At 35.6% G+C, this 26,554-nt stretch overlaps 4 protein-coding genes and 1 long non-coding RNA gene across 6 annotated transcripts; 4 read left to right on the top strand and 1 right to left on the bottom strand.

Annotated features, from left to right (window-relative positions):
* Positions 1 to 1,159: 1,159 nt before the first annotated feature.
* On the top strand, positions 1,160 to 3,499 carry REME1 (Pentatricopeptide repeat (PPR) superfamily protein). The gene has a single exon (XM_078966893.1). It carries the CDS (start codon positions 1,283 to 1,285, stop codon positions 3,218 to 3,220), a length of 1,938 nt encoding a protein of 645 aa, XP_078823019.1. The 5' UTR covers positions 1,160 to 1,282; the 3' UTR covers positions 3,221 to 3,499.
* A 6,233-nt stretch (positions 3,500 to 9,732) lies between these two features.
* Positions 9,733 to 12,545, top strand: LOC145012066 (uncharacterized). The gene has a single exon (XM_078970836.1). The coding sequence runs from the start codon at positions 9,733 to 9,735 to the stop codon at positions 10,561 to 10,563; it is 831 nt and encodes a 276-aa protein (XP_078826962.1). The 3' UTR covers positions 10,564 to 12,545.
* On the top strand, positions 10,613 to 12,701 carry LOC145010275 (putative late blight resistance protein homolog R1A-10). Its single transcript, XM_078968838.1, has 2 exons — positions 10,613 to 10,658; positions 10,706 to 12,701. Exons 1-2 carry the CDS (start codon positions 10,613 to 10,615, stop codon positions 12,424 to 12,426), a joined length of 1,767 nt encoding a protein of 588 aa, XP_078824964.1. The 3' UTR covers positions 12,427 to 12,701.
* Positions 12,702 to 13,313: 612 nt separating this feature from the next.
* On the bottom strand, positions 13,314 to 17,183 carry LOC145008011 (uncharacterized). Its single transcript, XR_013663229.1, has 2 exons — positions 16,917 to 17,183; positions 13,314 to 14,228 (listed from the first exon to the last, which is right to left on the bottom strand). It is a non-coding gene; the product is annotated as an uncharacterized LOC145008011 (long non-coding RNA).
* LOC145008010 (putative late blight resistance protein homolog R1A-3) lies at positions 13,826 to 26,525 on the top strand. 2 transcript variants are annotated; one of them, XR_013663228.1, is made up of 3 exons: positions 13,826 to 13,957; positions 14,062 to 14,234; positions 15,230 to 15,401. XR_013663228.1 is itself a non-coding variant. In XM_078966620.1 (3 exons), exon 3 carries the CDS (start codon positions 23,743 to 23,745, stop codon positions 26,401 to 26,403), a length of 2,661 nt encoding a protein of 886 aa, XP_078822746.1. In that variant the 5' UTR covers positions 14,108 to 14,234; positions 19,816 to 19,863; positions 23,664 to 23,742; the 3' UTR covers positions 26,404 to 26,525. The 2 variants fall into 2 exon arrangements, 1 of the variants encoding a protein (XP_078822746.1); XM_078966620.1 differs by lacking the exons at positions 13,826 to 13,957; positions 15,230 to 15,401 and adding exons at positions 19,816 to 19,863; positions 23,664 to 26,525 and having other exon boundaries at positions 14,108 to 14,234.
* Positions 26,526 to 26,554: the final 29 nt, after the last annotated feature.

The raw sequence follows: 26,554 nt of genomic DNA, 5'->3' as shown, positions 1-26,554 counted from the left end.
TTTTTAAAAAGTACTAGAAAACCTCCTAAATGGTCCCTGGTAGTAAAATGACAAAAATGCCCCTTACTTAACGGCTAAATGGTAACGGAGTGAGCCGGAATGACCAAATGTTAAAAGTTTTGAAACCACTGGGACGATCCGTGAGGTTTTTGTAAATTAGGGACTAAACTTCAGATTTTCAGAAACCACAGGGACCATTTTTGAAGTTTTGTCTTTTTAAAAAGTAGTATGCCTTATGGGGAAGAGCAATATAGAGTCGTAGCAGTCTGGAGGAGGAGAGGGATAAGCGGGAGGAGAGCAATATAGAAAGAGAAGGGAGTTTCGGTTTGAGGAACCCACTGGAGGTTGAAACCGAAGAAGAAATTTGGGGAAGACGGGTTGGGAGGCATCCGGCTTGGGCGACTTTGACTCCCTTCACCTTGGGTCCAGTGGCTTGAGCGGGAGGAGAGAAACGATTCCGTCCTCCCTTAGGCAGACGGAATCGTTGTTGGGTTCGCCGATAGTTTAGGAATTTAGTGGCGGTACCGTCGGCTCATGTTTCCTTCACATGCGGGTTCTAGTGGGATGAAATATTCATTGTGTTTAGCGGGTTCGCCAACCCACTGTTAGGGAGGACGGAATCGTTTCTCTCCTCCCACTCAAGCCGCTGGACCCAAGGTGAAGGGAGTCGAACTCGCCCAAGCCAGATGCCTCCCAACCCGTTTTCCCCAAATTTCTTCTTTGGTTTCAACCTTCAACGGCTTCCTCAAACCGAAACACCCTTCTCTTTCTATATTGCTCTCTTCCCGCTTATCCATCTCCTCCTCCAGCCCGCTACAACTCCTTCCCCCCTTATACATGCATATTGAGATGAATAGCCAATAACATAATTTGCTTCGTGCCATTATTCTTTTCATTCAATGCAAGATGTAAATTTCTATGTTTGTTTTTTTTTTTTATTACAAAAAACAAATTATGTACAACATTTATTGTTTTCTTTTTCTTTTAATAGAACAAATTATTTTAGCAATTTTTTTAGTTTTAAATTAACAAAACTCTATTTTTAAAGAAAACAAATAAATATTATGTTTTATTTTATTTTATATTTTTTAATTATATTAAATAAAGAAAAATAACGTAAATGGTTGATTTTCATGTATATTGATTGAGAGTGACCGAAACCTGGAAGGGAAGGACGTACAAAATTCGTTAAAACACTACGTGCTTCTTCCGATGTTCGGCAATCATCAGTGATTGTGATTCTGTTCGTCTCAATTTTGCTTCAGTTTACACTTACACACAAATGAAATCAATCTCCATCTGCAACCCCAAATCCATATCTGCTACTATTGCTTTTGCATTACAATCGTTGCTACAATTTCATCATCAATGCCACCCAACTCCCCTTCAATCACACTCACCGAATACACTACTTGATGAATTCACTGCCTCCTGTTATCGCAAAGACCTCCCGGCTGCCATGAAAGCTTTGTCTTTCATGCAAAAGCACCAAATTTGGGCCGATTCCGTCACATATTCTGAACTCATTAAGTGTTGTCTCGCTCGTGGCGCCATCCAAGAAGCCAAACTAGTCCATAAACACGTTTTCTCTAATGGGTACAACCCCAAAACTTTCTTGATTAATACTCTCATGAATATGTACGCCAAATTTAACTTATTAAACGAAGCACAGGAACTGTTCGATGAAATGCCTGAGAGAAACGTAGTCTCTTGGACCACCATGATAGGTGCTTTCTCTAATGCAAAAATGAACGACAAAGCTATGGAGTTCTTGATTCTTATGATAAGAAACGGAATTCGCCCCAACATGTTTACTTATTCTTCTGTTTTGGGATCCTGCAATGGCTTACCCATACTCAAGCAAATCCATTGCAGCATAACTAAAGCTGGTTTGGAATCTGACGTATATGTCAGAAGTGCACTCATTGGTAAATATTCCAAATGGGGTGAACTCCAAAACGCATTAACCACTTTCAACGAAATGGAAACAAGTGATTTAATCGTCTGGAACACAATAATCGGTGCATTCGCTCAAAACAACAATGGAGATGAAGCTTTGAATCTCTTCAAACGAATGAAGAAATCCGGATTCATGTCAGATCAAGCAACATTAACCAGTGTCTTAAGGGCTGTCACAGGGATGGCTTTATTAGAACTTGGAAGACAAGTCCATGTTCATGTCCTCAAGTACAACAACCAAGACTTGATTCTTGGAAACGCGCTTCTTGACATGTATTGCAAGTGTGGAAGCATGGAAGATGCAAGATTTGAGTTTACAAAAATGGTGGAAAAAGATGTAATCTCATGGAGCACAATGATAAATGGTCTAGCACAAAACGGTTTCAGCCATGAAGCTTTGAAAATGTTTCAAACCATGGAAGCTTCCGGAAGCAAACCTAACTACATCACAATGGTTGGAATCCTATTTGCTTGTAGCCATGCGGGATTAGTGGAAAAGGGTCGATTTTACTTTGAAAAAATGGAAAGTATTTATGGGATTAAACCAGGAAGAGAGCATTATGGTTGCATGGTTGACCTACTTGGAAGAGCCGGTCAACTCAATGAGGCTGTAAAATTGATACACACCATGGAGCCGGGACCCGATGTGGTGACGTGGCGGACTCTGCTCAGTGCATGTGGGATGCACCGGGACACAGGGTTAGCCGCGTATGCGGCTAACCGAGTCCTGGAACTTGACCCTGAGGATTCGGGTACATATAGTTTGCTATCAAACATATACGCGAATACTCAAAGGTGGGAAGATGTGGAAAAGGTGAGGAAAACAATGAGGGGTAAAAACGTAAAAAAGGAACCCGGGTGTAGTTGGATTGAAGTGAATAAAGAGATTCATGCGTTTATAGTGAGGGATGATTCGCATCCAGAGATAGAAAAGATTATGAGAGAGGTGAATTGTTATGTTAAGAGGTTAAGAGAAGTGGGATATGTTCATGATACGAGTTTTGTGTTGCAAGATGTTGAAGGGGAACAAATGGAAGATCCTTTGTTGTGTCATAGTGAAAAGTTGGCGATTGTTTATGGTTTAATGGTTTTGGTTAAGGGAAAGACTATTAGGATTAGGAAAAATATTAGAATTTGTGGAGATTGTCATCTTTTTGCTAAACTTTTGGCGAAAATGGAGAATAGGAATATAGTTATTAGAGATCCGATTCGTTATCATCACTTTCAAGGAGGAGTTTGCTCTTGTGGGGATTATTGGTAGTGACATTAGGATCGATTTTGCTTTCAAATTTTCTTACCTACTAAGGTATTCGGAAATCTACTTAATTATAGCATTGAATTTTCAAAAAAAGAAAAAAAAAATCTTGTTAGACATTATACACATCAAGAATCCACCCAATTATAGGAGTGAATATGCTTTGTATTTTGATGGGATTAGTATAATTGGGTAGATTTTTGGAAATATAGTTTTGTAATAGGATGAAATGAAAGTAGATGATATGATAAACAAATGAGTAAATTATACTGATGGTCCTTATGGTTTGGGTTAATTTGCATGTTGGTTCCTAACTTATTTTTTTAATTCGGATCGTTCCCACTATTTGTATTTGTTGCACCCCTGGTCCTTCCTAGACATAAAGAGACTATTTTGTCATGAGTTGTTTATTCTTTTTATTAAATTGTATTATATATTTATTTAAATAATAAAATGAATTAAAATAAAACATAACCCTCTATTTATGAATTTGACTTTTGGTTTGAAAGAGTTTCTGATTCTAGTGGATTTGGTGGGATGTTTTTTTCGGTGGAAAAGGTGGTGATGTTTTTCATATAACCTCATAATCTCATATGCTTATTATCTTGAACAAGTTGTAACGTGATTTGGAAAAATGGTTCCTCTTGTTCTTTGTTCCAGTTCACTTTGTATGAACCTCCTTGATTAGGAACACCTAAAGATATAGATGCCATGATTTTTAAAACTGTTATGAACCAATTAACCTAATAATGTATTATAGAGCCAATTAAATAATAAAAAGGCAACATAAAAACACCAAACTTGAAAATATATTTCCCACTCGTATCAAGGAGAGTTACTTTGATAAATAGAGCACCCAATGAACCAAATGTTGGAAGTCTGGAAGAGATAAGGGAGTGGGTGTGTAATTATTAGCTTAATTATAAATAGATAATTACAATAATTAAAAAAAGATATATAAATAAATAAATAAATAAATAAGGGCAAAAGTAGTTTTTTTTTATGCTGGGGTACCACTAGATGTGGAGACGGGCCACCAAGGGGTAAAAGGGTATTTGGTCTCTTATTGATTGGGTTATCTACATTTTGTCGTGGGGTGTTAAGTTGGGCTAACATTTTCTTTTTCGTCTACACCACAGAAAGGGGAGTATTAATTTTTTTTTCACACAAACGGATGGTTTAAAATAAAAAATATAATGTCCTTTGAAAATTCAAATCATTTGAAAAGACTATTTTGATCTTTGATTTTGTTTTCCATTTATTTTATTTACTTAAATATTTTTATAATTAAAAAATATATAAAATAAAGGGTAAATTACACCATTCGTCTCTCGTGTACATGTCAGAAAGCGTGTTTAGTCCTTATTTTCAAAAATTAACTCGGACCATCCCTTGTTTGTTTTAACCTTACACGCTTCATCCCTGAAAGACGATTTTGTTGCAAACTTAGTCCATGCCTAATTTAAAATGACCATAATACCCTTATATTTTATTTTTTAAATTAATTTAATGTTTTTATTATGAATTTCAATTAAAAAAATAAAATAAACCCCCTCCCCTTCATTTTCCCCAACCCATCCATCCCTTCATTGTTACTGATCGGAAAGAAGCACCCAAACACAACATACAAACTGCAGACCACCACCACCGTCTCCACCCTCTGACGAACATTCCTCACCCCTTTCTGATGGGTGGTTGTGGTCTTCGTTCTAGAGCCTTTTCATCGGAATCTAGTGCTCGTCTTCTCTGGCGGAAACGACGGGATCTAACGGAGGCTCCTGCGATGGTCTTCGACCTCTTTCTCTACCCTCTTTCTTAATCTAAATCTGACAGAGACTCCTTTCGACGCCCACCCTCACCGTCACCGGCTCACATGTGTGCCGCTATTAACGTCGGTTAGGGTTTCGACAGATCTTCGTTTAAAACATCTATCTCTACAGTCAGAATCGAAGTTGAGTCTACATTTGTTCAACTGAAAACCTTCGTCTTCATCACCACCTGTTCGCCGAAGATGGAGCGTTCATCGCCACTTGTTGGGTTTTACACCGGTTTGGGCTAGGTATTTGAGAGTTACATGTCGGATTTGCAGATGCGTGATTGGCTGATCGCCAGTGGAGTTACAGAAAATAGGATAAGGTTTCTGAGCGAAACTACGATGGTGATGCTTTGTCGGAAGTCGACGATCACCTTCTTCACCGGTGCCCCACCATCAGAAGTCGTCGATGAAGTCTCAGATGGAGGGTTTTAGATCGAGGTGTTACCAGAGAAATAAGGAGGTGAGAAAAGGGGAGAACGGAAGTGTCGTAAGGAGGGGTGTGGATTTTTAGTTTATTTTCTTTTTTATTATTTAAAACAAATAAGGAAATAAAAGAAAATCTAAAAAGAAATAATCCAGGGTAAAACAGTCATTTCATGTCAATAGGGACTAAGCGTGCAAGAAAAATCAAACCTAGGGACGGTCCAAGTTAAATTTTGAAAATAGGGACTAAACATGCTTTCTGGCATGTACACAAGGGACTATTGGTGTAATTTACCCTAAAATAAAATTGAACCCCTAATGACCCCACCCAACTAATACATCTCTATTTAAAACACAATCACTCTATTTCTCAATCATCCTTACTACATGAAATTACCATCAACCACCGTCGGCAACCATTAGCCACCACTAGGTCATGCCCGATCCTGATGGTGGGCAACCGGGACGGTCACTCAGGGCCATGTCTCTAAGGGACCCAAAATTTGTAGAGTATATGGTATAATTATATATATATATATATATATATATATATATATATATATATATATATATATATATATATATATATATATATATATATATATATAAACAATTTATCTAAAAATGTTAGGAGAAATATTTTACTTTAAATTACGTGTTTTTGTAATGATTTGATTATTTTTTTTGTTTTTTAGTATTAAAAGTGAATTTTATAATGTTGTGTGTATTTTCTATTTATTTTTTATTATATTTATGGTTTTTGGGGGCCCATTTTTTCTTTTCGCTCTGACCACTTTTATCTTTGGACCGGCCTGCACTAGGCACCACTGTCACGTCGGAAACCACCGTCATACTCACGGAGAACCATTGCCACTGATGGAAACCACCAAAGTTGCTACCTACTCCAACCACCTTCACCGATGTAATCAGTGCAAGTCGATATGTGATCAATCGATAGAATTTTCATTGCAATGGTAAGTAAATAAAAATTTCTCCCCTTGAACAAATTCTTCGCTTTCAACTTTCAGTATGTCGGAACTTCCAATCCTGATTTTTTTCTCCTCTTCTGAGCTCTATAATACGTTAGTCTTGTCAAATAATTCAGATTTTTGAATTATATTTCCAAATTGTTAGCTTTGATTATTTTCTCCTCTTCTACTTTTCTTCGCAACATAATATTAAGGTAATTTCAGATTTCTTTTCGAATCTTGTTTGGTATTTTGGTAATTTATTTTCTGTAATGTAATATGCGAAATAGTAATTGACTAATTGTTTCCAATAGTCAACTATGGAACTATGGTTTTTGGATATTTTAAGTATTTAAAACTATTTTTAGGTATATATATATATATATATATATATATATATATATATATATATATATATTCTTGGCGCATCGCGTGCTCTAGGCGAGCGCTTAGTGCGTCGGCCCCAAAGGCTTTAGCGCTTTAGGGCACTTTATGCTTTTTAAGACTATTACGTATGGGTCCGTTTTGGTAGTGTTATAACAAGAAGCAACAAAAAAAAGAGGGTGGTGTTCATGGTGTTATAACACCCTTTAAGAGGAGAGAGATATGGAAAGATAATTCGATAGCCAATAGATGATCTCGTTTCTTCTTGTCATTGAGACAACAAGAAGCAACACAATAAGATGCAACAAGAAAATGGGTGATGTTTTTGATGTTACCACGCCGTTATGGGCAGCCACATCATCCTTAACGACGTTGTGGTAATCCATACCACATGCTCTAAAACCAAGGTTTTCATTATTTGTTACTTCTTTTAACATAATTACTGTCTATTTGTTAACAAAAATCAGTGACTGTATGGTGTTTCGAACAAAATCAATGCTTTCAACTTTTGAGTAACAGCTAATATGGTGTTTCACTTTGAGATCACTAAATTCTGGTTTATATGCCCCCCTACTATAATGGACCTTTTAATTGCTTTTCACATTGTAATTTGATATTTATGTTTTTAATTGCCTTTACCTCACATACATCCCTCTCACCTTCGGTGTCTCCCCAACTCCAGTAAGCTATTTCATCCATGTTTTGGATCTGGATGTTAATTTTAGGGTAAATTACACCAGTCGTCCCTCGTGCACATGCCAAAAAACGTGTTTAATCCCTATTTTTAAAAATTAACTCGGACAATCTCTGGTTTGGTTAAAAGTTGCACATGTCATCCCTCGTTGGTTTTTATTTGCATGTTTAATCCCTTTCAAGACATGAAATGACTGTTCTACCCTTTTTATTCTTTTTTTCATTTATTTTATTTTTCTTACTACTATTTATTATATACAAAATAAAATAAAAAATGCAACCCCTCCCGTCTTATACTGCCTTCCCTTCTAAACCATCTTCCCCCCCCCCCCTCCCCCTAAATTCTTTGACAGAATCACCACCGTCGGGCCATCACCACTACCCACAACCATCAACCACCACCTATTTTTACTCGAATTAGCCTTCGTCACTCAAAAAAAATTACACAACCACTGGCATCACTAAAGCCATCTCACCTGGAACTTATTAGCATCATAATCACCTTTATATCCACCCACAACCAACCACCATCAACACTATACATAACCCACTACAAACCACCACCTTAATCATCACACCCCCACCAACCCAGCACATTATGCAAGTCAGTGATCACACAAAGAATTAAAAAACTAAATTAAAACTCCCTTGTTCGTCGATTTTATACTCCCTAACCTCCAATTCGTTGTCTTCTTCACCTCACTAGAAAAAAACAATACCTAAATTATAAAGGTGTGTTCCATTCTCGATCTGTATCTAAAAGAAACAGGAAAGAAAGAGGTTGGTTCAGCTTAAGTTCCAAACGAGAAACATATTCGAATAAATATGGTCATGGGTTTGAAATGTGTTGTCATCATCAAACAATCTAGGCTTTGTCATCACCTGAATCACCATCGGTTGCACCACCTCGTACATCAAATCTAAGATGGTTGCCGCCTAAGTTTTCGACCCACCACCCGTTTCATGACAAATTTTACTTCGGGAGTTCCAGATTGAACACCACCACCACCTGTAATCTATGCTTCCATCATGTGTCCCCACCACAATTGGAGTTGGTTGAAGATTTCAGGAAGTTGTACATGGTGTGTGTGACCGGTGTTTGTTAGACCAGTTTTAAGTCAACTTAAGAAGAAAATCGATGGTGAAACGGAGATGCTAAGTTGAGTTCGAAACGAGAATGGGGTGGAGTTGGAAAAGTCACCACTGAATCGCCTGAAGGTATTGATCGGGGGTGGGGAGCTTTCTTCTAATTATTAAGAAAGGGACATTGGGGAAAGGGGAGGGGAGAGTGGTTAGGTGGAGAAATTTATTTTATTTTTCTTTTTTTAAAGTTAAAAAAGATTAAAGAATAAAATAAAAACTAAAAAAGAAAATATTAAGGGCAAAATAGATTTTTTATGTCAAGAGGGATGAAGTGTGCAACTTTTAAATAAATGAGGGACGATTCAAGTTAATTTTTGAAAATAAGGATTTAACATACTTTTGGGCACCTACAGCAGGGACGAACGGTGTAATTTACCTTAATTTTATTTCCGAGTCTAACATTTTTTTAGTATTAGGGTTTTTTTGGTACTTTTCCAATTTGAAGTCAAATTCTTTGTTTTGGATGAGTACATTTTGGTACTTTGATATACTTTACTTATCTTTTCACTATTTGGGGTTTCACAATTCCATTACGAAGGATTTTTTGGATGTTTTTTGATAATTAAATATCCAGTTTGAGCATGGTGGTAGTGGACTGGATTCCACAGCCATTGAAATTGTTAATGATCATTCTTTCTATATTCTGCAAGTAACATCCCAAAATCTCTCTTATGACTGTTACCTTACTAAGTTCTCTGTAGAGTTTCCTCTAGTTGTTTCACGTCATGTTTGTATTTATTAGCAATATATACACATATATATCGAATTCATTTAGACAGAAATTACAATAAGTTAATCAGTCACATTTAAAGAGGACAAAATTCTTGAAACAATTATTGAGATGAGTTTCTTCCTTCAAACTCCTAATCATCTGAAAATCGGAACAAACAGTCGTTTCCTAGTTTTCACAGAACTCAACCACATAGGGCCTATTTCTGCATTATATTATAAAATTGATACATTGGACTTTTCAGAGTTGGTGTATCGGTGGGACCATAACCCTATTTTGCAAACATAAACCCACCTAATTTACAAGGAAATTTCAAAAAGGATCTAACCTACTCCTGCTCTTCACGAGAGAAATAAACAAGATGTATGCAGATGTGCAGATGTTCATGGGAAAGTTGCAGCAGCTGATAAACTGCAACGATAATGAATTGATCAACAACCAATCAATTTTATGTGAAAGGCCTCAATTCCATCTGCTTTATGAAGAACTTGGCTCCATGATCCAAACCCTTTTCAACCACGAAGACCAAGATCTACACAACTTTGAAGAAATGAAAAAACTGAAGAAAAGATTCAAAGCTGCAGCTGAAGAGGCAGAATATATCGTCGATATCTTTCTATCCGCTGTCCACTGTAGAAACAACAGGTATTCACCTATATCTAATGTCTTCCAGCCCTATCTCCACCTTGAGGTTGTTATGAGATCAATCGATTCTATCAAGATGGAATTCATGACTATGAGGATGGATAACATGAAGATGGACGCTTCTCAGAGAACTGACAGACTGCAAATGCAATCTTCTGGAACTTCCCGCAGTAGAAATTCAATCGGATCGAATAAAGTAAAGGAAGAAATGGTTGTGGGGTTTGATCGTGATGCTGAGATAATACGGGACAAGCTTGCTGAAGATGGAAAGCATCTAGATGTGGTCTCTATTGTTGGCATGGGTGGAATTGGTAAGTCAACCCTTGCTAACAAAGTGTTCACTGATCCTTTTGTTGTTTATCATTTTCATATCCGGGGATGGGTTACTGTTTCCCAAACATATGACAAGCGGGATCTGTTGATTCAAGTTCTTTCATCCATTGATGATGGGTTAGAGCTTGAGGAAGCAACAAACTCTCAACTTCATCAAATCTTGCACAGGAGCCTATACTGTAAGAGATACTTAATTGTCATTGATGATATCTAGAGTACTAAGACATGGGATAAGTTGAAGTTGTTTTTCCCTGACCATAACAATGGAAGTCGGATTCTGCTTACTAGTCGCCTCACTGAAGTTGCTTGGCATGCAAAATTACATGGACTTATTCATCATTTACAACATTTGACAGAAGAAGAAAGTTGGAAGTTGCTGTGTGAGAAGGTGTTCAAAGGAGATGAATGTCCCAAATGGTTGATAAAACCCGGAAAGCAAATTACAAAAAACTGTCATGGATTGCCGCTTTCTGTGGTTGTGATGGCAGGAGTTTTAGCAAAAGAACCAAGGCATAAAGATGTGTGGCTAAAAATTTCTTACAGTGTCCATTCGTACATGGCTAGTGACAAGAAAGGATGTCTGGAAACAATAGCATTAAGTTACCACCATCTGCCTCTTCACTTGAGAGACTGCTTTCTCTATCTGGGAGGGTTTCCAGAAGACTACAAGATCCATTCACCATGGTTGCTTTGGGTATGGATGGCTGAGGGATTTATACAAGAAGATGGAAATCAAAGCTTGGAGGAAATTGCCAAGGGTTACCTGGTGGATCTAGTTGACAGAAATCTTGTAATTGTACAAAAACGATATCTTTCTGGTGATATCAGACGCTGTAAAGTCCATGATCTTGTGAGGCAGCTATCAGTGGAAAAGGGAAAAGAAGAAAGATTCTTCCTAAAAATAGAACCACCATCTATTGGTCTTTGTGATATCATAAGAAAACAAATCAATAAATTGAGAAATCAGAATAAGGTAATTACCACAAGTAAGCGTCGCCGTGTGGTCACAAATCAAGAAATCGACATTATGAGTTTGTCTCATCCGCCCACCCCAAGTATTCGATCGCTTTTGTGCTATCCTAAGAAAACAACCTTAACTGACAATATCACAGAGTTTATCCATTTCTTTTCACTTCGAAGGGTGTTAAATTTAGAAAAGTTTTTCCGTTCCTTTGCACTTCTTAGGGTGTTACATCTAGATAAGAGTAAATTAATTGGTTTTCCCCCTGGTTTAGGATTACTAGTTCACTTAAGGCACCTTGAAATTTGGCTGCAATCATTCCCACAATCAATATGCAATTTATGGAACCTTCAGACCCTCTTTGTTAGCACAAGTTCTAGTTCTATGGTTTTACCTAGTAACATATCAAATTTGGTGAATCTGAGGCATTTAACCTGTAACGCAGATTTTTATCTTCCTTCTATTGAAAAACCAATGAAATTGGAAGTTACTACAAAAGTGGTGTTAGGAGATGGGGTAGATAATTTTCAAAAATGTTTTCCTAGGATCAAGAGACTTACATCTACTCTTTACTCTGGTGAGGAAAATGACTTTGAAGTACTCCATTACCTCCAAGTATTGATGTTAATTGGGCCGGGCTACAGCAGAAGGAATCACATTAGGTTTCCTGCAACATTGAAAGAACTTACACTTGTAAGGTGTGGTCTACTATGGAGCGACATGTCGATCATTCAATCGTTACCTAATCTTGAGATTCTCATACTAAAAGACAATTGCTTTGAGGGAACCCTGTGGGAAACAGGTGAGGAGCCATTTCAACAACTAAAATTCTTGTGTCTTGAAGAGTTTAATATCAAAAAATGGGAATCCTCAAGTATCAACTTTCCTTGTCTCAAAGAATTACAGGTGAGGAATTGTGTTGATCTTGAAGAGATACCCCTTGAGTTAGGGGATATCTCAACGCTTGAGTATATTTATGTTTTTGACTGTGGTGCTTCTCTTCTCACATCTCTTCAAAAAATACGACAGGAGCAAGATGATGTGGGAAACTATGAACTTGAGATCATAATTGATGGAAGGAAAATGCCCTCTTGTGTACCCAAGTGTGAAGATTAATACATTTTACTTGACATTATGAATGTTTAGTACATAAATAGTTTGTATAATTGCTACCTAGTACAATGTATGTTGGTCTTCTTTAGTATTAATTGCTGAATGTGTTTTTTTCTCTTAAATGGTTGAATCTTTGTTTAGTCAAGTCTTCTTAGCTGAGTTAAAGACTTAAAGTGAAAGAATAAGGCAACCTGGTATTATTTGTCTTGTATGAGGGAAAAGATTTAATTACTCCAATCAAATGGATTAAGCATCATCGGGAGCACATGTTTCGTTTAGCTGTTAGTTTATTATTGTTGACTGCATATGCTTCCTTCCATCATATAGATGACCTTTCTTATAGTGTTGATAAACTTAGTATCAAAGCAAGATAGTGTTCTTTTTTTAAAAATCATGAATGCAACTATCCGATATGAAGAAACAAGATGCCATATAATGGAACTTCATTTTCAACATTTTTTAATTTACTGAAATTCATGATTCAAAACTTAAATTATTGTAATTTGTGGAAAAGCACATCTTCTACAAGTTTTATTACAATGTTGTATGCAAGAAATAGCAACATACTTTCTTTGATTTGTTTTTTATAACATCCTACTTCTATTTTTTACAATTACAACATTCTACTTGAAAAATCTAACCCAATTACACCAATATCCGATAGAGCATCTTTCACTATTATAATTGGGTAAAATTTTAAAGTATAATGTCCTAATAAAAGAAAAATCAGAAGTAATTTTTAGAGTGCAACATCTTAATAAGAAAAAAAAAATGAAAGTGCAATATTGTAATAAAAAGAAATAGAAGTAGGATGCTATAATACACAAATAAAATGAAAGTACATTGCTATTTCTTACACTTGGCCCTTTTTCACATTAGTTAACTATATATGATTCTTAAACACATATTTACATTAACTTTCTAGGGAGGGCAAGTGGCCACCCATACAGACAGAGGGTGATAGGTGCCTATCCCTATACCCCTTATCCCTATTTATTTCATACAAGTTATGCATTTACAGATCCAAAATATAGGTGCATCTAACATACCACAACAATATATTTTCTCGTGATAATTAGTACAATCCAAAATCAATAAAATATCCAACAGAATTATAGCATAAAAATTGAAGAATGAAAAAGGAACTTTATTTCACACAATAAAAACAACCAAAAAAGAACACATAATCAAAGAGGGACTTTTCTTTTAAGAGTTAGTGCCAAAAGGTTTGAAATGTGTGTGATAGCCAAGAAAGGCCCATTTTACCCTTGAGGCCTTGACCTCTTCACTTTTCCATTGACTTCGACCTCTTCAAAGCAACCACCCTCATCTCCGGTGTGTCACCCACACATCGACGCCGCCCCTCCAGCGACTGTGGGTGTGTACAAGAGAGAACACCAGGAACTAAAGACGCCGCGTAAGACTTCATGGGTTCATTATCCTCTCCCAAGGCTGATGTCATCATCGATTTGGGAAATCCTCTTCTCAATCACAGCGTCGATCGATGACTTCTTCAAAGATCAGAACTCTCTATGTATTCGTTATCTTCTCCCAAAGTGTTTTTTGTTTTTGTTTCTGTTTCTGCTTCCCAATTAGGTCTTAAGAGTTCTAATTTTGATGTGATAATTCGCATTTCAGGTTGCTGCTGCAAAAACAATTGTGGAAGAGACGTACCAAGTGGTCAAACGAGGCTTTCTTGTGTCTAATTTGAATTCGCCTCTTTTTTACTGCCCGATTGATGATAATTTCATTTGCATCACTTGTATTGTTGTGATGAAGTTCCTTGATGTCGAGATCGTCGACCACTGCACGTAAGTTTCAATTCTCTTTTCAGTTATTATAAAAATTCAATCTTTTGTACATAATGTTTCTTTTTTATTTATTCAAATATTATATTTTTGGAGATTTTTGTCAAATGGAAGGGATTGCCTTTAATGACCATAACCACATCTCGATTATTAACTGAAGCTTGATTTGGTTTCCTATGGGTTTGATTAATTTGGAAGTTTGATCCTAGTTTGTGAATTTTCTATAGAAAGAGTAGATATTAAGGGGGTGTTTGGATTAGATTTTTAGCTTATTGCTTATAGCTTATTGCTTAATGCTTATTAAAATTAGCTTATTTAGCCTAATAAGCTGGATTTTATCCAAACACTTAAATTAGCTTATTGTGGGAATAAGCAATAAGCACCTCTTTTTTTCCTATCCAAACACCCCCTAAACTTGATTTGATTGTAATAACTTTGAATTCTCTTCCTTTTGAAGAGAAATGCTTATATATCATTAGATTTTAGAACCTGTCAACTTTAAGACTTGTTGGATGGAAGGGGTCATTTTTATTATTCAACACAACAATTTAGGACATATTTTCATTCAGAGCCTCTAAATCATACGGGCCTATCATTTAGAGGTTGCCAAACAACCCTTTAGTTTATACTCTTTTAATGTAAAAATTATTTATTTATATGTTTCTAATAGCATCCAATATATTAATATCAGCTGTGGAGATATATTAAAAATTGTTACAAGTCCATAGATTCTATTTATATTCTAAATTTATAAGTTTATATAAGGTAATAAAAGTATAAACTTTTATTGGAAATGGAATGAAGAAAAAAAAATTAAAAGAAGACCTTGAAAAGTTTTTAAATGAAAATTAGTATGTGGTGTTCGGATTGGTGGAACCATAATCCCAGCAGACAAGAGCCAACCAATTTTTACAAAGAAAATTCAAAGGGTCCTAATAATTTGCAAAACTAGCAAAACTCATCTTAACTGTTTGGCTTAATTCAAAACTTCAATATAGACCACTACTGTTCTTCAAGAGAATAAGAAACAAGATGGCATACGCAAGTGTCCAGATGTTCATGGGAAAGTTGAAGCAACTGATATACTCCAATGATCAACAACCCATCAATTTTATTTGAAAGGCCTCAATTCCAACTGCTTTATGAAGAGCTTGGTTCCTTGATCCAAACCCTTTTCAACCATGAAGACCAAGTTGGAGTTTTTTTTCCCTGGTGATAACACTGGAAGTCGGATTCTGCTTACTAGTCGCCTCACTGAAGTTGCTTGGCATGCAAAATCACATGGAATAATTCATCATTCACAACATTTGACAGAAGAAGAAAGTTGGAAGTTGTTGTGTGAGAAGGTATTTCAAGGAGATGATTGTCCCAAATGGATGATTGAACCTGGAAAGAAAATTGCAAAAAACTGTCATGGATTGCCGCTTTCTGTGGTTCTGATGGCAGGAGTTCTAGCAAAAGAACCAAGGAGTAAAGATCTGTGGCTACAAACTTCTTGTAGTGTCCGTTCATATATTGCTGGAAATAATAGCATTAAGTTACCACCATCTGCTTTTTCACTTGAGAGAGTGCTTTATCTATTTGGGAGGGTTTCCAGAAGACATCCGGATCTATTCACGAGGGTTGCTTTGGTTATGGATAGTTGAGGGATTTATACAAGAAGATGGAAGTTAAAGGTTGGAGGAAACTGCTAAGGGCTATCTGATGGATCTAGTTGACCGAAATCTTGTAATTGTAGAAAGGAGGTATATTACGGGTGATCTCAGTCATTGTAAAGTCCATGATCTTGTGAGGTAGCTATGTATGGAAAAAGGAAAGGAAGAAAGATTCCTCCTGAGGTTAGCCTCGCCACCAACATATAATCATCTTTGTAAGGTAGTTACCACACATAAGCAACGTCGTGTGGTCATAAATCAAGAAAGCGACATTATGAGTTTGTCTCATCCAACCACCCAAGTATTCGATCGCTTTTGTGCTTTAATAGGAAAACAACCTTTACTAGACAATATCTCAATGGTTTACTACACCTTTGCACTTGGAAGGGTGTTAAATCTAGAAAAGTTTTTTCATTCCTTTGCACTTCTTAGGGTGTTAAATCTAGAAAGATATGAATCGATTGATTTTCCCCCTATTTAGCATTACTAGTTCACTTCGGTAAAATTTCGCAGAAGAACTGGGTGGAACAAAACTGGATTGGATTGGACTGAACAAGATTGGATTGGACTGGGCCGAACATGACTGAATTGGAGTGGGCTGGACTGAACTAAACAAATTAAATAATTTGTGTAGTGTTTGGTAAGACTGAACAAATCATAATAGAACAAGTTGTCTGAAATTTTTTGGTAACAATACAACTGGACAGAACAAGATGTAAAAAGGACCATACTACCCTTTTGCAAAAAATATTCATAATAACTCTATTTACCATACATAACTTCAAAATAAACATTTTTATTAAAAATTACTTAACATTTTCATATTAAAACAAGTTCAAATACCCAAATAATCAAAATTGTTTCAAAATTAACAAAATTCTAAACCAAAATGGTTTCCAAAATCCTTAATTTTAAATAAAAAAAATAACAAACTTCAATTGTCATCTTCCAATATAGTCTTTACAAAAAATGGTTTGGTAGTTGCGTCCAAACTATTCCACATTGGTAACAAATTAAGAAAAAAACATACCTTCAGATAATTGGAATTAGATACCCCTACCCTTGATAAGAAATCGTCAACAGATGGAGAAGTAATCAACACTAAATCGAGAATCAAGATCCAAGAATGATAATATTTTGTGATGGGAGAGGATGATTAATTGAAGAATAAGATAAATAGAGGAGCCGATGGATAAGAAGTGAAAGCAAGAAAAGCGTTTCAGGGTTAATTTCGGCACATGGAAACAAAAAAAAGAATGTGTTCCACTTAATTCAACCTATTTGGGTGGGACTATTTTTTTACTGAGTTGTCCCATTCGACTTAGTCACTCATGTACCAAAGGTCAGATTTATGCAATGACAAATACCATCTTTTTAATAGCGCTTCCGTTTATTGAATTGGATTTTTAAAAGCTATAAACTAGTTTTAATGTAACCAAATAAGGTCGATTTAATTGTTTTTAGGTTATTCGGTTTGATTACCCAATTAAACAATTAAAATTTCTTTTATAGATTTTCTAACTATGTATAAAATGGGTGTGGGATAAACTGGAATACACCTAAGTTGTAACATTAGTTTAGTATCAAAAACACACCTGAAATTTGCAAAGTAAAATTATACGTCCACTTCTACAACTTACAGAAAGTTGTAACATTAGAGAAATTGCAAAGTACATTCCATACCTGTTTTTACATCTTATATATGATACGTTATAAACATTTTAATATTAAAGTAAATTGAAAAGTAAGTTTTATCTATATAAAAAATTAAAAAATATAAACATTAATCTACTTGCTTATTTGGTTTTGTTTATTTTATGACACCCATACAAAACATGACGATTAATAAGCACAGGAGATGTTGCTGCCTCTAATCACTCTTCTTTCACGTGTAAGGGTAATACTAGAACCAAACTCTGTGTTAATGTTGGGTCTCTGATTGAGATTGTGGATACATGTATTGAGTTTGATCATAATGCTTTGGGGTGTGAAATGAATGGATGCAAAGATGATATGCAGAAGCTGATAAATAGAATGGGAGAATTGAAGAACATGGTATTAATTTAAACATTTGTGGTATTAGTGTTGTGGGAGTTCAAGAAACTAACGTGACACAATTAGATTTATTTAAAGTTAAGTCTACGTAAAGGTTTTCTTTTTTTAAATACAGTACATTTGTATGTTGCATGTTTTCCATTAAAATTTAGAAGTTAATTGCAATTCTCTCCGACTCATCCACATTATTGGTATAAAGAGAAATTCAGCTATAAAGGAAACATAAGGATTTCATCTCTTATGGAACGGAATCTCATATTACAATTCCAACGGAATCCGTCCGCAAAACCATCCAAAAGTAATTTCATTTTCAACTCTCTTAAAATCAAGATCTTTCCACAATCTACATAAACCCATATACCCAAATAGTACTCCCCAAAGTCTCAACTATTTGGTGTTAACGAATTAAATATATCAACTCACACAACACAATACATAACAAAGCAAATTCATCAAAAACTATATAAAGGCCAGGCTGATCAACACTTGAGCATTCACCGTCGAAAAGTCAAACTTTCTTCCCATTTTCCATTCCTTTCGTACTAAAAATCTTGTGCACAAAGTTACAGAATGGAACATGCTTTTTGACGCCTTCACTTCTTTTTTTTCTTTTGCTTTGGTGGCTGAAGAACCACTTAATGGATGCATCAAAAGCCACATTCACGTTCTGCAATAACCATATACATGCAAAAAAAAAGACATAAACGCCCTTGCATCTACAAAAAAAAAAAAAAAAAAAAAAGATGTAAATGCCCTTGCGATTTTTTCCAACTTATAGTTTAGAGTTTGTACATGAGTTTAGATTATAATTTTGTCATTTTTGGTTTAATATTCAATGACTTACAATCCTCCAAAGTCGAGATATCAAAGCTGAAATTTCGTTTAAAGTCGGATTGACATGCATTTTTTTTCCAAAGTGCAGTTTAGAAATTGTACATGATTTTAGACTATAATTTTGTCAATTTTGGTTTCATATTCAATGACTTACAGACCCCAAAGTGGGGATATCAATATGAAAATTTTCAAAGTTCAACCCACTAAGTAGTAAGTAATTACCAACAAATTTCGATTTTTCCAGGTTTTTAGGTTCTAAACCTACTTTACCCGATTTCACCCTACTCACTTTGATATTTTTGGGTTTTCCGGTTCTAGATCCACTTTACCCAGTACCGTATCCGGAATCGGTTCTTATATACCGTTCCGGTTTTCGGTCCTACAAAATCCCCTTAACTGGTTCTGGGTTTTCCGGGGTCCAGGTCCATCCGGACCGGGTTTGGACCCGCTTTCATCCCTAACCACAACATTTGCACTAAATTTGTTTAAAACCGTTGGCACGTAATCCTGTTATCATAAATAAATGAAGATAGTCAACATCCGGTCAAATCATGCATGAAATTGTTGTAATTTGTAGAAAAACACATCTTCTACAACTTTTATCACAGGGTTATATGCAAGAAATAGCAACGTATGTTCTTTGATTTGTTTATTATAACATTATGCTTCCATTTTTTACTATCGCAACATTTATTCTGAAAAATCTACCCAATTATACAAATATCCAAATACAGACCATCTTTCATTATCACAATCTCCTAATAAGAGAAAAATCTTAAGTGTTTTTCAAAGTGCAACATCTTAATAAGAAATATATGAGAGTACACTATTATAATATAAAAGAAATGGAAGTGGGATGCTATAATATACAAAAAATGAAAACAAGTTTTTCTTGCATTTAGTCCATTTTTTCATAGTAATTAACTATATATTATTCTAAAATACAAAGGAATGCTCTGGTACTTTATCCCTTTATGTCACTTATCATATTCGGTGTGAAAAGAAAATAAATTTTTGATTCTTGATCTTATTTGATGCAGGAAAAAATCAAGAAAGAATCCACATGATGATGAAAGAAAGAAAAAGAGGTAACCAAATAGAATGTAAAAAGAAGATACACACATAAGTTTCAATAAAATTCCATATATTGCCCTTGTTTCCTTCACCACAAAGAAATTTTGTTTATGATGATGTATTTGTGTGTGTGTGTGTGTTGGGGGGGGGGGGGGGGGGGGGGGGGGGGGGACCAACCAACTATATATACTTTATCTATACACATCATCCTCCACCCACTACCCAACCAGCCACCTCCATCGAGACCTGAAATTTGGAAACATGCATCATCAAACACCAAATATAGCAATGTTCTTCTATCTATTTGGGTATTACAGCATCCTACTTTCATATATCTCATTTTCCATTAAACACAAACTTCCATATATTTTACTATTGTAGTTTACAAAATTTTCTTATTCATGCATTGTACTTAGAAAAATATACCTAATTATAGCATTCCACTTCCAAGGATTTCTTATTAAGGCATTTTTCTTTGAAAAATCTATCAAATTATAGCACTGTACATCTAGTGTTATCTTATTAAGGCATTGCATTTTAAAAAATCTACACAATTATGGTATTATACTTTTATTTTTAATTTTCTTATTAAGGTCTACTTTAAAATTTTCATCTAGTTATAGCATTGTAATTTAATCTTTTTGCTAATTAAGGCGTTTTACTTTGAAAGTTCTACCCAATCATAGCATTGTGTTTTCGATGTTTCTTATCAAGGCGTTGTACTCTGAAAGATTTACCCATTTATAGCATTGTACTTTCCATTTTTTCTTAACAAGGAATTGTTTTTAAAACAATCTAGCCAATATAGCATTGTACTTTCAAAGTTTTCTTGCTAAGGCATCATAGTGGTAACAAAAGAATTAGGGCACAAACTACTTGATTATAGCTGAAATATTACAAACTAACTGTCATTCGAGAGGACAGACTCCCCCCTATTAATACTGTTGCAACACACAAGGAACAGAAAATGATAGAAATACCCTTAGGCATGTTAACACTTATTCTATATTCAGGAATTAGGGCACTGAGAGTCATAAAGTTGTCGACTTTCATCAAAGACTAGATCCATAACATATAATACTCTTGGGATCCAGGAGAGACATAAAGCTATCGACTTTATGAGCCCCTTCATTCCAAACTTGCTCAAACATGAGGAATATGGGATAATATTCAAGATCTAACAGCTAAATGACATAAAGCAAGGAACTTGGACACTTATAAAGGTCCAGAGATAATATAAGGTGATGATTATGTTGACTCCTTGCAAGCTCCACTAAAAGGTCACCTTCTTCTTCCTATTATCTTCTTCTTCAAGCCAAGAAAGCTCCAAAAGAACAACAATCAAGCAATAAGGCTAGGGTTTTTATAAGGTGAAAGGGGGCTTGGAGGGTGATAATGAACCCTAAAATAGGTTTAGAGGGGTTTAAATACGAAGGGAACCCTAAAAGAGTCATGGGCTTGGGCCTGAACAGTTGTCATGCCGTGGTGGTCCATAAATACGCAATCAGACAATTATTACCATGTCGTGGCCTCCTTGGCCACGTCGTGGCATAGAGTTTCCTCCAAAAACTCCCTCTTCGTCTTTGATACAAGTAAGCTTAACCAATCCGGAACACGGGTGTTATAGTATGACTCATGAATATTATCACAACTTTTATGTTCCAAAGTCTAAGGTAAATAACCAAATAACCTCTACTGTTTTTAAGGATATTTAGACATTTGACCAATAGTCAAACATTGCAATTTCATGAGACATATATATTATATACATATGAAATGAGCATAAAATATGACATCACCTGCTGTTTTTTGAACCTACCTTGCCTAGGGTGGATCCTATCTTCTACGATAAAATAAGTGTTAAGGTCATAACAAAAAGATCAAGGTACACCCACTGACCCACTAACTTTATTCTACTAAGTACTAATCCTTAAATCATAAATAGTTGGAAATGGGTTGATCAAACAAAGAAATTTCTAGGCTTTGGTCCTGTTATAGACTAGCAAGTTTGGGGCTTATCAACAACGTTAGCCTAAAATTTTACCTTATCCTTAAGATTAAAATCTAGGTAAAGCTGGTTAAGTTTGTTGAATTCTTCCCACGTAGCCTCCGAATATGTCAACACCTGCCATAGAACCAAGACTTCCTTCTCATCAGGCCTTCCTCCTTGTTTTGGTCTAACCCCACGAATGTCCTCAAGTTCTACTACTAGTTCAAGATATGTATTGAGTTGGGTTGGTAGCTAAGTAGGGTATGAGGAACCCCATAGGATGCTCTTAATTGTGAAACATGAAAAACAGGGTGTATTGATGCCTCCGGGGGTAATTCCATTTTGTAAGCTACCTTCCCAATTCTCTGACTGATTTTATAAGGACCATAAAAGTGTGATGCTAACTTCTCGACCATTTATAGCAATGTAGTTTCCATTTTTTCTTATCAAGGTATTGTTTTGAAAAGGTCTACCCAATATAGCATTGTACTTACAATGTTTTCTTACTAAGGCATCGTAGTTTAAAAGATCCACCCAGTATAGTATTGCACTTTGAAAATTTCTTATTAAGGTATTGTACTTTGAAAATCTAATATAATTATAGCATTGTACTTTCCTGTTTTTCTTATTTAACCTAGTATATAAATAAATGCAAATTTTTATTTCTAGCATTTAACCTAGTATATAGACCAACCATCTATTTTTTATAAGTCTACCCAATAATGAGGATCTATATTTTTCTTATTTCTGGTCCATTGAAAAAGCATAAGTTAGTAACTTACTTTTCAAACAACAAAGTAAGACATTTACAACCAATTATCATGTCCCTTGAGATTCCCATGAACTGCAAGAGAGAAGATATCCACATCATGAGTAAAAATAGGTTCTATCGAATCAAAGAAAACTTATTTAAATTGAATGAAGAAACTCTTTATAATGTGTTTGTTGGTAGGCAGACCAAAAGAAGAAAGTAAATATACAAAGAAGGAATGAAAATTCACACATAAGAACTTAAGCTTGAAGGGACACATAAATGATTAATCCAACATATTAGTCCTTACATCAGGATTAGTTCTCATAAAGCAATAATTAACCTTTGTGATTATATTATACACAAACTACCTAACAAACTTCAATTCCACTTCTTTTAATCAATTATGTGAGGTATATCCTATGTTTGCATATCAACCTAACCATATGCAAGCATAAACGAAAATTATAGTATTTCAAAGAAGCAAAAACCATTATACACAAACTACCTTTTGATATTTAGAGGAGTTGAACCGATTACTAACAAAAGCCAAAAAGGAATATCGAACAGCTCAATTTCATCATGTTCATTCATAACATCGAATAGAGTGATTTATTCTATAAACTTCTTAGCATATTGAACTACAAAAGCATTGAATTATGCTAAAACTTACCAAAGAACACGAAATCCATACAAAAAAAAAAAAAAAAAAAAAAAAAAACGTTGCAAGCCGATTAGGTGAACTCTAGGCTCCGCGTAACTTAACTTTCACGGTAACATCAGTTTACAGATTTACTTTGTTTGCTTAGTAACTTGACTAATTTCAGTTTTGGGCTTATAATCGTCTTACATGGTTATACGCATTTAAATGTTTTAAAATACCGATAAAAATAAAAATAAAAAATAAAAAGTTATCTTATATAAAAATAAAAAGTTATCTTATATAAATTTTTTACTTTGTTCAGCCGCAATAGAATACCCTAATCCTACTATCCGTATTTTATACCCTGTATTACATTAGTTTTTTTTTGGTAGTGACGATTAACCAAAATTCGAGTCTAAATATTTGACAGCCACACACCACATGATTGGAATCATCCAAAAACAACTTCGTTATAGCTACTACCGATCTGCAGGAGAGGAAGAAACAAGATGGCATATGGAGATGTGCAGATGTTCATGAAAAAGTTGAAGCAGCTCATATACTCCAACGATATTCCAATCATCAAAATACCATCAATTGTGCGTGAAAGGCCTCAATTCCAAATGCTTTATGAAGAGCTTAGCTCCATGATCCAAACCCTTTTCATCCACCAAGACCCTGGCCTAGAAAACTTTGAAAAAGTCACAAATCTGAGGAAAAGATTCAAAGCTGTAGCAGAAGAAGCAGAAGATATCGTCGATCTCTTTCTATCCACTGTCCACTTTGGAAACTACGGCTATTTCCCTAGATCTGATGTCTTTCACCCGTCTCTGAACCTTGAAGCTGTTATGAGATCAATCGATTCTATCAAGATGGAATTCATGACTATGAGCATCGATAACATGAAGATGGACGCTTCTCAGAGACCTGGCACTCTGCAAATGCAATCTGCTGGAACTTCCCGCACTAGAAATTCACTCCGGTCGAGGAAAGTATTGGAAGAAATCGTTGTGGGGATTGATCGTGATGTTGAGATAATACGGGACAAGCTTGCTGAAGATGGAAAGCATCTGGATGTGGTCTCTATTGTTGGTATGGGTGGTATTGGTAAGTCAACCCTTGCTAACAAAGTCTTCTCTGATCCTTTTGTTGTTTATCATTTTCATATCCTTGGATGGGTCACTGTTTCCCAAACATATGACAAGCGGGATCTGTTGATTCAAGTTCTGTCATCCATAGATGGTAAGTTAGAGCTTGAGAAAGCAACGGATTCTCAACTTCATGAAAAGCTGCACAGGAGCCTATACTGTAAGAGATATTTGATTGTCATCGATGATATCTGGAGTACAGTGGCATGGGATAAGTTGAAGTTGTTTTTCCCTGACCATAACAATGGAAGTCGGATTCTTCTTACTAGTCGCCTCACTGAAGTTGCTGCACATGCAAAATCAGATAGACTCATTCATCATTTACAACATTTGACGGAAGAAGAAAGTTGGAAGTTGCTGTGTCAGAAGGTGTTCCAAGGAGATGAATGTCCTGAATGGTTGATTGAACCTGGAATGCAAATTGCAAAAAACTGTCATGGATTGCCGCTTTCTGTGGTTGTGATGGCAGGAGTTCTAGCAAAAGAAGCAAGGAATAAAGATCTGTGGGTAAAAATTTCTTGCAGTGTCCATTCGTACATTGCTAGCGACGAGAAAGGATGTCTGGAAACAATAGCATTAAGTTACGACCATTTGCCTCTTCACTTGAGAGACTGCTTTCTCTATCTGGGTGGGTTTCCAGAAGACTTCTTGATCAATTCGCCATGGTTGCTTTGGTTATGGGTGGCTGAGGGATTTATACAAGAAGATATAAGTCGAAGCTTGGAGAAAATTGCTAATGGTTACCTGGTGGATCTTGTTGACAGAAATCTTCTTATAGTAGAAAGTTGGAATCTTATCGGTGATGTCCTTTGTTGTAAAGTCCATGATCTTGTGAGGCAGGTATGTGTGGAAAAAGGAAAAAAGGAAAGATTCTTCTTGAAAATAGACTCACCGCCATCTAATCATCTCTATGAGGTAATGACTACACATAAGCAACGTCGTGTGGTCATAAATCAAGAAATCGACATTATGAGTTTGCCTAGTCCGCCCACCCCAAGTATTCGATCGCTTTTGTGCAATCATGTGGACACAACCTTAACTGACAATATTTCAAAGTTTTTCTATTCCTTTGCACTTCTTAGGGTGTTAGATCTAGAAAAATGTGAAACGATTGATTTTTCCCCCTATTTAGCATTAGTAGTTCACTTAAGGCACCTTGACATTTGGCTGTCATCATTCCAAGCATCAATATGCAATTTATGGAACCTTCAAACCCTCATTGTTAGAACAAGTTCTAGTTCTATGGTTTTACCTAGTAACATATCAAATTTGGTGAATCTGAGGCATTTAGCCAGTAATGCAAATCTTTATCTCCCTTCTATTGAAAAACCGATGAACTTGGAAGTTCTTTCGAATGTGGAGTTCGGAGAAGGGGTAGATAATTTTCAGAAATGTTTTCCCAGGATCAGGTATCTTTCAACTACTCTTTACTCTGACGAGGAAAATGATTTTGAAGTACTCCACCTTAAAAATTTGATGTTAGTTGGGTCGGGCTATAGCGGAAGGAGATCAGTTGAGCAAGAACTTCTCAGAGGTGAACAAAACTTGGAAAAGAATCACATTATTAGGTTCCCTGCAACACTGAAACAACTTACACTTGAAAGGTGTGGTCTACCATGGAGCGACATGTCGATCATTCAATCGTTGCCTAATCTTGAGGTTCTTGCAATAAAAGGCAATGGATTTGCTGGAACCCTTTGGGAAACAGGTGATGAGCAGTTTCAACGACTAAAATTCTTGAAACTTAAAAAGTTAAATATCAAACAATGGAAAGCCTCAAGTATCAACTTTCCATGTCTCGAACGATTAGAGGTGCTGAATTGCATTGATCTTGAAGAGATACCCCTTGAATTAGGGGACATCTCAACGCTTGAGTATATTTATGTTAAAAATTGTGATGCTTCTCTTCTCGAATCCCTTCAAAAAATACGACAGGAGCAAGATGATGTGGGAAACTATGAACTAAAGATCAAAGTTGATGGAAGGTATATGCCTTCTTATGCACCGCAGCATGACGATTAATACATTTTACATGTGGAGTAGGCAACTGACAGCATGAATGTTTAGTACATAATTAGTTGGTGTATTTGCTACCTAGTACAATGTCTGTTGATTTTCTTTACCCAAAATTTGTTAATTTGATACTCTCTCTCTCTCTCTCTCTCTCTCTCTC

This window comes from Lactuca saligna, chromosome 8 (assembly GCF_052625555.1).
Source record: "Lactuca saligna cultivar CGN05327 chromosome 8, ASM5262555v1, whole genome shotgun sequence".
Taxonomy (NCBI): Eukaryota; Viridiplantae; Streptophyta; class Magnoliopsida; order Asterales; family Asteraceae; genus Lactuca; species Lactuca saligna.
This window is presented reverse-complemented; position numbering and strand designations above follow the sequence as displayed.